The 16,353-nt window shown below is 33.1% G+C and overlaps 1 protein-coding gene across 1 annotated transcript in view; it reads left to right on the forward strand.

The window, feature by feature from the left end:
- The window catches only part of Cdc42bpa (CDC42 binding protein kinase alpha), a 333,475-nt gene that overhangs the window by 275,535 nt on the left and 41,587 nt on the right, over window positions 1-16,353 (forward strand). Inside the window, 3 exon segments of the mRNA XM_047519951.1 lie at window positions 6,549-6,668; window positions 10,427-10,458; window positions 10,460-10,496. Coding sequence (XP_047375907.1) covers window positions 6,549-6,668; window positions 10,427-10,458; window positions 10,460-10,496 — 189 coding nt within the window.

The raw sequence follows: 16,353 nt of genomic DNA on the forward strand, positions 1-16,353 counted from the left end.
GACGTTTGGATTTATCAAATTAATCTGAGCATATATTAACTTACTTCATATAATCCCTAGAAGGAGAGGCTGAAATGTTGTGTGCCCAGTTTTATTAGGTTCAAATCATCACCTGTGAATTGAGTAAATTTATAACTGCTTTTTTAAATAAAGTTATAATAAGGTTGTTTTTCTGATTAATATGGCTAAATATCTCACTTTGCCATGCAGACTTTTGAACCCTTGACCATCCAGAACATTTCTCTAAATCATGAAATATGGAAAAATTTTTGAGGGAATACCTATTAAAAGGTCTCATTGTCCTTTATTATTTTTGTCTTTATTACATAGAATACAAATAAGCCACAACCAACCAAAATTCACAGACTTTAAATAAAATACAATTTTTTAAAACTGAAAATAAGCTTAATTATCTGCTTTCTCAATAATTTTTCCTGGCTTAACTATCTGACCAATAAAAATTCAACCATTGAAAATTGTAGTGTCTCTAAAGGAGATTATTGAAGAATTATGAATTTTCAGTAGTTAAATAGAAACTTCTCAATGGTTATTTTAGTCAGCTTTTTTCTACTGCAACCAAAAGACCTGACAAGAACTGTTTTAAAAGAGGAAAAGTTTATTTGATGCTCACAGTTTCAGAGGTCTCAGTCCCTAGATGTCTGGGTCTTAAGCCTCCTTGCTCTTCTCAACCAGCAACAAGGGAAGGGGGACACTCCCCAACAAGGTCAGACCGGGATAGGTAGGGCCAAGTGACCACCCGCACCCAGCCCTCCAGGCAGAGGACAATCAGACTTGTCAGGGAGACCAGACACAGCAGTAGGAAGTCACACAGCTTTTATGTAGGGTGGAGGCTAGGCAGGAACCAATCAGCTTAAAGGTCAGCAAGGCATGGGGGGGTTCACGCAGGTGAGAGTCTCATAGAACTATATGGCAAGCACCAGCTGATCACGTTCGGTGGTCCAATTTATCGTCATTAACCTTTGAAACCGCCTTTGAGGCCTTGATCTTGCTCACCCACCAGGGAGTAAGGAGTCAGCCTGAGTTAGTTAACGTGTCATTAGTCCCAACACCTTGATGACTGACTCCATTCTTTAGGGCCTAAGGTGTGGCAGGATATCTAGGTGAAGAGTGTGATGGAGGAAAATGCTTCAGGATACACCCATCAGGAAGCAAAGAAAGAGAACTCTCATTACCAGGGACAAGTTATGTACCCCAAAAGCACAGCCACAATGACCCACTTCCTTCAGCTACACCCTACCTGCCTAAAATTACCACCAAGTTAGACCCTATTAGGGGATTAATGCACTGATTAGGTTAAAGCTCTTATAAATCAATCATTTCATCTCTAAACTTTCTTGCATTGTCTCACATACAAGCTTTTGGGAACATGTTACACCAAAACCATAGCTGTGGCATTGCGAAGAACCACAGTAGTCCCTGGGACATAAGGCTTTTATTCTAGTAGGATACAAATAGCTATTCCTAACAGTGGATTTCATGTTATAGATATATGTTTAGATAAGTAAGTGTGCAACACTTATATAGACTTTGAATTCACTGTGAAATGTGATAGAAATGATGATGTATTATAAATAATATTTGCCATATTCTAATTTTAATGTGTTTAAACCTATTTATCGTTTAAATATTTTATAAATGGTGTTATTTAATTAAGCATAGTATAATGAAAAATTGTTATGAATAGTTAACTCTGAATACAGATGGTTATGAGAGTTTCATAGTGTTTCCATTAATAGTGAAAAACACTATTATTATCTGAATGTCTCATTTCAGATAATAATCTGCTCCAAACCCTTAAAGAACTCTCTGAAATGAAATAACAAAGAAAACTTTTTTATGTTTTGTAATTCTCCAGAGTAGGTACTCAAATCATACTGAAAATAACTTCAGGAAAATTTTCCTTAAAGAGAAACAAGTTACATTGTTTATAACTAGTAAGATTGCATAATCTTCAGTAATTTGTTGTTAGGATTTGCTTTAGTGTGATAAAATATTTACTGTTTTCTGAATGATGCAGTATTTCTTTTATACTGGGGTTTTATTGTCATAAGCTCAATTAACAGAAATAGTTATTTCACTGAAGGTTTGAGATTTATAAATGTTCTGAATATAAAGTATTAGACTACTTGCTCCTTTTTTCCCCAAAATGTTTCTAGCTAAGGATTAAGAAAATGATTTAAAATTGAATATTTTTGTTAACTTAGAATTTTATATTTACTAATACAAAGAGCATATTAAATGCAAGCTGTTGTTTACTAAGTTGATCATTTGTAGTTCATATAAAACCTTAGTATCTTTGACTTTAATATAAGGTTCCTTATTAGAATTATTGCTACTTAAACATATCTGTAATTATTAGGGGATATAAAAGGCTCATTAATACATACTCAAGATGAGTAGTTTTAGTTATTTTTATTATTTCTAGAAAAAAATAGTACATAATTCAAGAAATTCTTGAGATGTAAGTGATCTAAAAATCAGACATTTGCCTAATCCTGAAAGAAAAAGAAAACTTTCTATTTTACTGTACTACGCTAAAAGTACATCGTGAGGAAAGTCCTAATGAATATTGGGAACATTATGGACTTTTAGTATGACAGTGCTGTGCATTTGAGAATAATATCATTAATATTCAGCTTTTCTGCCTTTTTTTTTTCCCCTAGTGATAGTGTTAAGTAAAAATGATACTGGAGTATAGTAGATGTCTATAATGCCTATTCATCAAAGTAACTCATTAAAATATGTTTACTTAAGAAAAAGTTAGTTAACCAAAAAATAGGAAGAATCCATTTTTTTCCAGAGCAGTGTTCCTTATTCATTTTTTCTCAGTGGATTGCAGCTTAGAAATATTGAGTGAATTGCTTATGCCATTCAGTTAAAATTTGTTTCCCCGGGTCCTTCTTTGGACAAAATCAAAATATACTGTTCAATAAATATTAGCTATTATTGCTTTTTGCTCTTGTCCCTTTTTTATCATTTATTTTTATAACTATAAATCCAGTTACTAAATTAACATTTATCTGTGCTTTAGTTGTACATATTTATTAGAATAAGCCATTGATTACAATGCATGGTAAGCATTTAATTTTATAAAATTAACATTTTGAAAACCACAGTCCTGTTTGATGAAGAAAATATTTGATACTGTATTTTTTCTTATTGGTATTATTAAACCACATATGAGATACTATTTATACTGGCAGTAATTCAGAAACAAAATTAAATATTACAGTTCTTAATGTCATTAGCTACCCACTTCTACTAGAGTATTTTAGAAAATCTAGAATGTATTTTAAAATTTTATGGTCAAATTTTTTTTTTTTTTTTTTGCCATGAGTTTACTCAGCTTTAGTAAACTTTGTTCCTTCCATTTATGAGAAACACATCTTTGAAAGTAAAGGGTTATTTTTAAAATTCAGCTATATATTCATTTTCAAAAGTCAGTATTATAAATGGCATAGTTCAACTTCTTGATATATTCAGTTAATGCTATCTCAAAATATTATTCCAATGTATTTACTTATTTTAAAAATTTTTTAAAGAAAAATAACTTGATTTTGTTTTATCTGAAATTAATTTTTACCTTAAGAGCATACAGCTTTAAAAAGCAAGTATCATAATTTCCACAATTCTATTTTATTACAATTCATACTGGTTATATTTTTAATTTAAATATTTTGTTTCCAGATATAATCAGATTTCATCTCAGTCAACTAAGAAAATCATTTTAAAATTTATTCTCCTTTGTATTGTTTTATTTCATTTTTAATTAAGATGAATAAAAAGACTTTAACAAATGAGATTAATTCTTCAGCTGAATCAAGAGATGTGTGTTAAAAGACTCAGAGGTTCTTTAAGAGTTAGTAATTTAAGAGACTTAATTGATAGTGGATTTTTTTTTTTTTCTTTCCTGGGTATCCATCCCTCTGACATAATGGCATATTTTCATAGAGTCATAAAACTGCTGATAAATGTTTTAACAACTGTGGGAGATGGTAACCCTGCTTTAGAGGGTTGCTGATTTTGTGATGTAAACGCCCTATTAGACTACATACTGACAAAATGGCTTTTGGCAGCATATTTAATTTCAGAGCAGGACAATATAAAACAGTATGCTCCACTTCTATGGGCATGTGTTTACATGACTCAGAGAGCAGGACTACTGTACAATTTTAACTATTCTTAGTGGAAACAGCAAGCTCTTGCCTTTTTCATGTTTAGAGTTTTTAAAGTATTGAACCCAGAGGTACAGAGCCATTATGTTAGCTATTCAGTCCTATCATAGCATTGCCTTTTGCCCAGGATTCATAAACACTAAAATTTTCTTAAAATGGTCCCCTTTTCTACAAATAAAAATCTTCTACTTGGACACTTCTTTGAAATGTTATGAGATGATTATTTGAGTTACATTTAAGTTCTTGCAAGTGTAAAATGCATCAATACTTTTTTGCTTATTCCATTATAATTGACTTCCCCTCTCCCCATGGACACTTATTCACCTTACAATTTGTATAATATTATGTAAACTAAAAGGAGGAAGTTTTTAGAAAGTGAAAGACATTTCTGCCCTATTCCCAGCCCAGTGTCATGTTTTAGATTAATAACTTATATTATCATCTCCAGTGACTACTCCTGAATAAAACTATGAAGTAGACAAAATTTGTCTTCAGTACCATTTTCTTCTTTTATGGTCCTTTTCCTTGTCAGAGTTCACTTTCATGAGGGGAGATAAAGTGACTTGGCCTCCATAATCATTTAGTTACTTTGAGCACCTCTACCATGGAGATAACCTCTGATAGAATAAAAAGAATGCTAAATATGGAATTGGGAGACCAGATTCAGACTTGGCATATTCGTTGTAAGAAATCATCCATGTTACACATACAAAACTGATATTTAGCTGGTAAACTTTAGTTCAATAGCTCCAGAATTTAAAGTATTGAAATATTTTCCTAACATTGGCATTCCAAGTCCCCTACATGCCCTCATGGAGGCCTTTCTTTTCTCCCCACTTCTAAATCTAAAAACTAAAGGTCTAAGGCCTGGTAGTGGCTGCTTTGATCAGCCACCAGAGCTTTGCCACCACGTGCCTGCCCATACCCACCACCCTGGGAGGGTAGAGGTGGGTACCTATAGAGAGACACTAGTGTTTGCCAACCTAGTAGTATATTTTCTATCAGATTATAGAAATTCCCCATCTTGAACGAAAATTCACTGTTTTACATAAACAACACATCATAAATCCAGAAGAGTATTCTACTTTAATTGTACATGGGAAAATATCCCCAACTTGAGAAAATGATTTGTTCTTTTAGAAAACAAAGCCATGTGCCAGAATTCTGTTGAGCTGAAACCAAAGCTAGAAAGTTAATTTCTAGGCATCCTTTTTCTTCCAAGTATGTCTATTCTCAGTCATTGATAATTCAACATAGGATTTTAAAGTTTTTTTCACTTAGTTTCAAAATGAAGGATCATTATTCTTTTAATCATCAAACATTTCTGCTTTGTCAAGACATAGTCTCATGACTGCCTCTAAATTGTCCATCATTGTCATTTGTAAGAGGTACATTACCTATCATATTTTCCCTCAAAAGTGATGAACATAATGATAATAAAGGAAAATAATTTTATGTACTTAAAATACTTAGCTTCTGATGCTGTTTTTTATTGATTTGTAACTTCTGATCATAGCATTGTTCTTTTTGTACAATATATTTGAAACATTTCCTAACCTGTTTTCCAAATTGCTGTTATTGCCTTTTATTTTAAAAACTCTATCCTAGTAATTTTGAAAATTGCCAAATGGAATAGATGCTCAATTATCATGCTTCATAACATCTTTTAAATTCTAACCCAAAGCATTTTCAATTTCTGAAAGTACTTGACTTAAAGGGGTATAACTGAGTGCTATGATTTCTGCTGTGAAATTAAAAGGAATTGAGTTAAGTGACAAGCATAAGCTCTTATTAGCTTCTTTTACTTTCACTAATGCCTAGTAAAAGACCAAATTTTATTTTTTAAAAAATATTTTTAGTTGTAGATGGCCAGGATATCTTTATTTATTTGTTTGTTTGTTTATTTATTTTACATGGTGCTGAGAATGCCTCACATGTGCTAGGCAAGCACTCTACCACTGAGCCACAACCCTAGCCCCCAAATTTCATTTTTATTAAGGGCAAAATTATGCCCGATCTGCAGCATATATAAATAAATATATACACGAATGATTTGTTTTGTGAAATAAAAAGTTCTACAAGGAATACAAACATTGAACATGCGTAGAAACCAGTACTCAGAGTAAGCCTTTGATTAACTGTTGTTACCTTAACCCTATTTACATTAAAGCTAGTGATTATGCTTTTGTGTAATGACATATCACATCCCTAACATGAATATTCAAACTGAAGTTTATTATCCTTCACTCTTGAGAATGTTGTCATGATCATACTTTACAGAAATTTGCTAAGAGCAGCACATTATTTAAGGTGATTTCTTGGGTTATTGTTTTTCCTGACTTATTTTCCTAGACTGATCCCGTTGAGAACAGTTAGGTATGGAACTTGAGTGTCAAGTATGTAAACATCCAGTCAAGGTCCACATCTCCTTCCACATCTAGAGAAGCTGAGCCAGTTAAGGTGCTTATTGGAGCAGCTTTGCTCCCCAACTTTAACTTGTGTCAGGAAAGGGAATTGGAGGGGAAAAAAAGTGAAATCTATCTTCTCTTAATCAAAAACATTTTACAATAATTAGAGGTCATTACTTTTAAATAATAATGTAGATAGGAATAGAAAATAAGGTAGAAAACTGTCCCCCAGATTTACCTAAAATAGACAAAAATTAATCTGTAAAAGTAATCTCTCTACATGGTATAGTACTATGTGGAACAGAGGATAGCTTTATGTAAATGTTAGTTAACATACAAATTCTGTAGGCATGTGGCAGTGCAGGTGACATTCTCATATTTAATTCTTCTAACAAACTTTAAAAAACATGATATAACTAATCTGTTACATCATAAGCACAGCTCAAAAGTGAAATTGCCACTGCTGAGTAGTTGATTCTGATTGCTGAATCTGCCACAGCGACTCACTTAACTAAACCGTGCCCTTTAAAAGTATCAAAAACTGTGTTGTTTTTACACTTCATGTCGGGCAGGGGCTTTTAACAGTCAATTGGCCAGCTTTTTCACCAGAGACCATTTCCTGCACAGTTTAGAACAATATATTGTGCCTCAGTTCATGCTACCTGCCTTGTGACACAGGTCCTAGTTCTTCACTTGGCATCACAGCTCCTGCAGGGCTCTGTTGTTTCCCATTTGTAAACAACACGGCTGTGTCTAGCTTCCCACAGGAGCAGATGGTTCAGTCTAAGAAATTGTCTAAAGTGAAGTGTGAACTGTAGTCAGATTCTGACTTGTTTCCCAACTATGATACAGTCCTCAGACTGGTTAATGAAACCCTCTGGATTTTTAGTTACAATCGTTTCCATATTTGGGGTTAATGGAATTTTATTTTAATGATAAAACATTTCAGGCATACACAGGATAATAAATACCTATCACCCACAGATTTGACAGATAAGAACATTTTGTCTTATTTTTTCAAAGAAAAAATATTCTAGGAACCAGTTAATGTTTTCCCTTACACAATTCCCCTCTTTTTTTCCCCAGACATATCTCAATATCCTGAATCCAGGTGCATATTCCCTTCCTTGGTTTTACATGTTTATTTCATTTGTATCCATGAACAATATATAGTAATGTTTATCATGTATTTAAAATTTGTGGGAATGTTACCTGTGTCCTTCTGCAACTTTTTTCATTCGTAAGTGCGCTTTGAGGTTTGTTCATACAGATACAAGTCCATTTAGTTCATTCATTATAACTGTTGGATTAATGTTTCATTGTGTAAATACGCCACAGCTATTTATCCATTCTTCTACTGTTGGGTATTAAGTGGCTTCCAATTTTTATTACTACAGTCAACACTGAAGTGACCCTCCTTATATCTGTGTACCTTTGCAAATGTGCATTTATACATAGAAGCAGAATTACTGGCCTTTATGTATTTTCAGTTTTAACTAGATCTTCCAAGTTGTTTTCCATAGTGGTTGAACCTATTTTCATTTTTACCAGCGGTGTGTGAGAGTTCCCTATTTCCCCACATCCCTGCCATAGCTGGGTATTTTCAGATATTAACTTTTGGCAATCTGATGGGTATGAAGTGACATTTTTGTTCTAACTTGTTTCTGTTTTCTAATTTATCTTTTTAGAAAAGTGTTTTTTAAATTTCTTTGTTAGCTATTGGTGATTTGCCTGTTAATATTTTGTCCTTATTAATATTTGTTGACTTACTTTTCCTGTTGTTTGTAAATGTCATTTATATAGTCTGGATACTAATTCTTTGCCAGCAGTATGCATTGTAAATATTTTCTCCTGGTCTGTGGTATATTTAAAAATTTTATTTGTGATATCTTTTGTCTTGCAAAATTTTTCATTTTAAAGTACTCAGTTTTATCAGCCATTTCCTTTATTACTTATGCTTTTTGTATCTTTTTAAAGCAGTTCTTCTGCATGCAGAGATTCTGAAGATTTTCTTCTAAAAGTTTAAAATTTTTGCTTTTACCTGTTTAAGACCTTAATCAAACTGAAATTTATTGTTATGTATAATAGAAAGTGGAATTCTAATCTGTTTTCCCATATCAACATCTGGCTCTTCTATATTTCCCCCTCCTTCGATTTGTAATCCCATCACTGTTTTGTATGCATGGGTCTTTTGGAGACTCTCTGTTCTCTTTCACTTATTTCTTCACTGATACCACATTATCTTACTTATCTAGCACTGAAATAATTCTTGATACCTGGTAGAGTGAGCTACCCCAAAAACTTGATTCTTTTTCTTCTTGACTCTGGTTTTCCATATTACTTTTAACTTGTCAAGTTCCATGTGGGGCTTTTGATTGGAATTGCATTGAACTTATAGATTTGAGGAGAATTAACATCTTCATGATATTGGACATTTCTGTCCATGAACATGGTATGGCATAATGGTTGGGTATTCTTCTACATCCTTAAATAAGGTTGCATTACTTCAGTGTACTCCATGTTGTTAGATTTGTTCCTAGGTATCTTAAAATTTTTATTGCTATGATGAATGGGATCCTTTTAAAATACTTATTTTAAAAGGCATTGCTGCTCTTTAAGAACTCTGATGATCTTATATCCAGTACCTTTGCTTGACTTTTAATTTCAATAACATTTCTTGAACTGTCTATAGAACTCTAAATGACAATTTTATTTCCTTTTTTCTTTAACTTTTATGTAGATTTTCAATGTTCCTCTCTTATCTTTTATATTTGATATTTATCTTCTAAATTATTGAATTATATATTGGGTTTTAAACTTTTTAAGCTATTCAAAAATAATAAAATTTCAGTTAGAACTAAACTCACAGTTCATCAGAAGATTCTAAGAAACTCAACTGAATTCCATTTTAAGACTCTACTGAATGTCAAATAGTCTATTTTTGGAAGTTTTATGTAACAAAGTCAAAGAGAGATCATCTATTTTTCTCCTAATATTTTTAAATAATAGGATTAGTAATAATTTTTTTTCTTATGTATGCTTACCATTCTAAAAGGAAGTTATTCTTCATATCTTTTTTTTATACTTTTCTAATTAAGTAATGTCTCTTTGTTCCCCCACCCCAACAATAACATCCAGTAAATCACTGGTTCATTTCGAAGAAATATTTTAAAGTAATACTTCATAAAACAAGACTGTTTGCCTACTAATAAAGATAATGGTTTGTAACTAAATTTGTATTAAGTTCAGAATTCCAGTAATTTTTAAATAATTTAACTCCCTTATTTGGTAATTTGTACAAAATCCCACTGATATCTACCTGTATATTCAAATCCACAGAGCTGTTTGTATTCCTCACATGTAATATATGTTCTAATATGGAAGTCAAGTAGTAAAAAGGAAACTTCTAAATATTTTTTAGTATAAATAAAACAGATACTTTCTAGGATCAATATGTCAGATTCATAGGAATGGAAAATTAGTATGTTCATTTATTTGTAGGCTACATGCTCTGATTCTTTGGTTTGGTTTTATTTTCTTCTGTGTATTTTTCTTTTCCAAATTACTCATTTTAAGGATTTCAGACTGAAATAATTTTTACTAATTGAACAAATTTCATTGTAGACATTGCAGGCTAAAATTTAAATTATCAGTACTATGAGAATTTTAACTTTGTTGAGATTAACTAGTAGAAACTCTTGCCCCAGTCGATGTTTTGTTAATTTCTATTTACTTTGGTGTTCTTTCTGATTATATTTGAAATAAATGGAGTGTTTCATGACATTTGTTTCCTTTTTGCTCCTGGGTTCAGATTGCAGACAGTACTCACTTCCAGTTCACACACCAACCTTAAGGAAAAGGATGCCCTGGTTCAACTGGTTTTCCACCTAAGGTACTCTAGTTATAAGCATAGTGTGTTCAAAAAACACTGGAATAATGGATTTCTTCTACTTGTATTAGTGCTGTATTTTTAATTCTGATTTCTTCAAAGTTAAAACATAAAGCTTGGAAGGAAAATAAATTCAGTATGAATGGAAGTAATCACCAATGAGAAAGGTAGGAAGCTTATACAGTCTTTTTTTTTTTTTTTTCTATCCTAAATTCAGTGTTTCACAGTCTGTAAGTAAGGAGTAATGTTTCCTCCAGAAACTACTCCAGATTGTTGCCTGAGGAAGACATTACGTTGAGGCCTCCATTGCAAGGGTCTGAGAATTGAGGTTATTAAAGTACCAGGAAAGGGAAATGTTTAGTGAAAAACTCAGGTTCCCCCTCTCCCTTCATTCTAGTCACTTGAGTATGACACATGTATTATATACAGCAGAACATAAAGATTAGTTGCTTATTTCAGATTCCTACAAAAAATTCTAGAAATTGGAAAACTGAAATGATCTATCTCCCCAGAACATAAACCTTGGGTAACCAAAGAATGAGAGAAGGATCAGTGGATCTGAAAAAACTATAACTGATATAAAAGAAAGACCATAAACTGAATAATATGTGCCCAGCAAAAGAGTAAAGAAACCAAAGGAAAAGCAAATGTACTTTCAAAACAGTTCAAAAATAATGTAAATAGAAACACAGTATGGGGTGAGTATAAGGATCAGTGAGATGAGCGTGTTTTGGACTTGCCTGGGGAAAAAGTATAGAGATGGTATTGCCTGCTAGTTAACATGTCGAATCTCTGGCAAGACTTCCTAAATTGTAATTCCATGTTAGCAGTGTAAGCTTGAGCATGTATTTACCTTTCTCTGCTTTCATTTCCCCATTCCAAAAAAAGAAAAAGGATAATAATAATACCCATTTCATTGAAAGTTTTTGAGTTTTAGACAAGTTTAATGTTTGTAAAGAACCTAAGAATGATGATTGGCATAATATATGTCATAAATACGTTTAACTTATAATATATAAATATGTCAAATAAATAGATGTTGGTAACTCAGGAAATTAAGCATAAGTATGCATCTTCATAAGTGAAAGGGAATAAATAGATTAGTAAATAAAAGGTATAAATCTTAAACCTTTGAGAGAAAATGCTAGTCATTGAAAGGAAATAGGAAAGAGTAAAGAAAGGAAAACATGGTGACTTGGTACTCCTGTGTAATAAATTGTCTGAAGTCTTGAGTGTTTTGTTTTTTGTTGTTGTTGTTGTTGGTTTGTTTTTTTGATACCGGGGATTGAACTTGGGGCTCTCAACCACTGAGCCACATCCCCAGCCATATTTTTCCTATTTTGTATTTTTATTTAGAGACAGGGTCTCACTGAGTTGCTTAGGACCTCACTGTTGCTGAGGCTGACTTTGAACTTTCAATCCTGCTGCCTCAGCCTCCCGAGCCACTGGGATTACAGGCATGTGCCACCACACCTGGCAAATTGTCTGAAATCTTTTTTCTTTTTCTTTCTTTTTTTTTTTTGTTTTCAGTTGTCGATGGATCTTTTTTTTTTTTTTTTTTTTTTTTTCCTTTTTAAAGTGGTGCTGAGAATCGAACCCAGTGCCCCACACATGCTAGGCAAGGGCTCTACCACTGAGTTGCAACCCCAGCCCAAATTGTCTGAAATCTTAATGGATTGAAACAACTCCTTTTTGTGCTCACAAATTATTGGGCTATGAATTTGGGAATGATTCACCTAGGAGGCTCTCATTAAGAACCTTCCATGTAGTTGTAGTTAAAAAATAACTAAGACTGCTATCAACTAAAGGTTCAGCTGAACTGGATTGTTCACTTCCAGGGGTAGGAAATTGATGCTAACTGTCACTCAGCTACTTATGATCTCTGCAGCATGACAGTGTTAGTCTTCTTACATGGCAGCTCTCTTCCTCCAGAGTGAACATACCAAAAGAACCAGGTGTAAGCCACATGACTTAAAGTAAAGACATATCAAAGGTAGAAAAGGAAAGTAGAGGACACAGATGTATACTACACATAAGACATAAACAATTATAGATTAAGTTATTTTCCCATACACTACAAAATACAAATGAATAGAAACAAATCACCAGCATCTACAAGACCTATATGGTATTTAAAGTTATGTGAGTGTAAATTGAGACAAAGCAAAGTGACTTGTAATTACCCTCAGCTACAAAACTATTGAGGGAGCATTAAGTGCTCCTGGAAAGTTCTAAGAGACTGGGAGGGGACTTTTCAAGTGCCATTCCACAATAAGCATAAGGAGATATAAGTAGAGGAAGATCTGGCAGTGCTGGAGTTAGGAAGTCTCAAAATTAACAAATTAGAAATGCCTTTCCAGATCAAATTCCTGTCCTATGGAAAAACTGGATGTAGATCAAAATTGAGTAGGACAGGGAAGAAAAGAGGAAGTCCAAATAGATAAGAAGAGGGAATAAAGATCTTGGAAAGTATGAGGTCATATATATATATTATTTTTTTCCATTTTGGGAAAATAACAGAAAAGAAAACCTAGAGCTTTGGAGCTACAAAAACTATCCTAGCCCACCATTCCCTCATAAAAGTACAGGGAAAGTCAAATGTAAAACTGGTCAACTGAAACAGTTCAGTTAAACCTCACATGAAATAATTATATAAAAAAGGAATAAGGTATAAAATATCTTAATAAAAAATGAAAATCTGCCAGTGAAAGTGTGTTTATCTCTACAAACCAATGAAAATTAGTGGATAGTGGGGAACGAAACATCGTTCAGTGTTAGACTTTGGATTCAACCCCAGAACCAAAAAAGAAGAGGAAGAATTACATTGAATATTTCAAAAGAAATTATTTCTTAAGTGATAGCAACTTAAATAAAAAAAAAATTAGACGTCAAAAACCTCAAAAGCAAAGGATGTTTGGAAAAAAGAAAATTTGAAAGAAGATGAAAGAATTCAGGAGAAAACTACAATTTAAAATACAGTGTGATTTCAGGAATGTAGGCTAACGTACGGGAATTCAAGAGCAAACACTAGCAAATAATGACTTGCCACAAATAGATAAAGAAGAGGACTTATTTAGTGAAGAAATGTGCAGAGGTTAAAAAATATTTAAGAAAAAGCAATAGAAATACTGGCAAAGAAGAGCCAACAGTTTTTATAATAGGAGTCCCAGAAAAAGAACACCAAAGCAATGGAAAATTCTAAAAAATTACAGTCAAGAAATTTCCTTTTATTACCCTATGTACATGTATGGAAAAAAATTAATTAAAAAAATTACAAAAAAAAAAAAAAAGAGTGAAAGAGAGGCTCAAGGTCTCCAGATAACTTTTGTTTGAGTGGTGGTACTTCAAATTAAACTTGTCTAAAACCAAACATGGGGCAGGCAGAACATTTCCCAAAACAAAAGAAGGCTTGAAACTCAAACTACAAGGATATGCGGCATATGAGAAAATCAACTCAACCAAAACAACATATTCTAGCAAACTATTAATGGTGTTTAAAGAAAAGCATCAGGTATTCAGACAAAAAGACTGGTCTCATCTGATAATGAGATTATCATCAGATTTTTTTTTTTTTCAATAGCTGCACTGTGCTGGAAAACAATGGAGTGATATGTTTAAGATACCCAAGGAAATTATGAGTCAAGCTAAATTGTTTTGTTGTAGTGGTTTTCATCTTTGTTTTTATGGGGTTGGCTCTATCACTGAGCCAACATCCCTAGCCCAGTTAATATTTTAAGAATATCAAAGCATCCTCCAAAAATAAGAAGCCATAAAAAATGTGTAAGAGTTCAAGAATGTTCCCACAGTTTTTCTTAGGAATGTACCAAAGAACAAGTTGCAGACAACCAAAATAATAAGATAGGTAATTTGAGAGGCAGGAGGTGAAGTAAGGGTCTAGAGTTAAATGCAGAATGGTTCAAAAAGCTGTACTTGGTGGTGTATGCCTGTAATCACAGCTACTCAGGAGGCTGAGGCAGTAGGATCACCAGTTTAAGGCTAGCCTCAGCAACTTAGTCAGACCCTGTCTCAAAATAAAATATTAAAAGGGCTAGGGATATAGCTCAGTGGCAAAGCAACTCTAGGTTCAATCCGTGCTACCCACCCCACCCCCAAGAAAATGAAAAAAACAGAAGAAAAAGAACATCTACAGAATGATTCAAAGTTTACATGAAGCATTAGACTAGCTCTCAAAACAGACAACTACCCAACCCAGTCATGTTAATTTTGTGGAGCAGTTAAACCAAAGAGACCACACAAATTCAGTGACACCAGACTTGGTTAAAGAGAGAAGTATCAGATCACAAATAATGAGACTTATAAATAAAATGTCTACAAAGAAAATGGTAGAATCCCAAATGCCTTTCCCTTGCTTATATCCCAAGATACTGGATATCAGTAGATTCTCTAAAGAAACTGGTCCAGAAAAGATCTATAAATAATGACATTTGAAGGTCCTCAGTGAGATGGCAGATTCTCTCTTAACAAACACAAACATTTGCTTACATATTTACATGAATGTGCACACAAACACACACACAACACAAACCTTTCCTTATAGCTTTTTTCTGTCTCTCTCTTAAAAATGTTCAGATTCTCAAGAATCAGCAAGCATTTTAGTAAACCCTCTAACAAAAGAAACAGCAGAAAAATGTTTTTTGTATGTTTCTTGTTAGAGGAGAAAAAGAATGATTAGAGAACAAGAGGTCTTTGGAAAATTAAAAATGCCAAACATTTTTAAAATTCAGTAGATGAGTTGGGAGGCAAATTTGAGAAAATCTCTTCGAAAATATTTTAACTAAGCATAATGGCGCATACCTATAATCTCAGCAGTTTGGGAGGTTGAGGCAGGAGTGTTGCAACTTCAAGGCCAACCTGGACAACTTGGCAAGACCTTTTCTCAAAATGAAAAATAAAAGGGCTGGGAATATAGCTCAGTTGTAGAGCACCCCTGGATTTAATCCCTAATACCACTGGGAAAAAAAGGAAAAAGAAAATATTGTAAAAGATCATATAGAAATTAGAAGAGGAGGGTCTGGGGATATAGTCAGTTGGTAGAGTGTTTTGTTGCAAGCACTAGGCCCTGGGTTCAATCCCCAGCACTGCAACCAAAAAAGGGGGGGGGAAATAATTTAAGAAATCAGTAGTCAACAAATAGAAGTTCCAGAATAATACATTTTCCATAACTAAAAAATTAATGCCTTTTTTACTCAGTTGTTTTTCCTTTTATTTTTTTCCTTTTATATATCCTTTTGAGAATGATCAGAAATCAAGTATATACCAGGATGCAGGGAACCAGGGCTCTTAGAAAGATCAGAAACCAAATAATCTATTAAATTTAATTTAGGATTAAATTCATGTTTCTTTCTGTTACTTTTCTTCACCCCACCCCTAAAACAAAACCATAATCCTATTGTGTATTGCCTAAAGATTGGTGACATTAGAATCACGATTTTTAAATTAAGTTGTATGTTAATACTATCCTCAGTTGAGATTAGTGAAACATTAACCCCTTAATCTTTAATTGTAAACCTTACCCCCTTCTCCCATAATTTAATTAGCACTTCACAGTTGAATGATTGGTCATCCAAACTTATTTCTCTGCCAAAACATTGATTTTCCTTCCTAGCACTTTACTCGGTGTCAGAATTGTGACAACCTGAATAGATCTCTGGGGAAGGGGAAGATGTCTTGGTATTCTTTGAAAAAGAATGAAATTACGCTGAGCAATTGATTAATTCCTTCAGACATATTTGAAGTAACAGCAGTAAAATAACTGGCTGTGACAAATTTGTTGATTATTCTTCACAAGACCCAAGAAACTGCCTAAAAAATCTTATATTTATTATATGCCCCATTCCCT

This window comes from Sciurus carolinensis, chromosome 12 (genome assembly GCF_902686445.1).
Source record: "Sciurus carolinensis chromosome 12, mSciCar1.2, whole genome shotgun sequence".
NCBI classification, from domain to species: domain Eukaryota; kingdom Metazoa; phylum Chordata; class Mammalia; order Rodentia; family Sciuridae; genus Sciurus; species Sciurus carolinensis.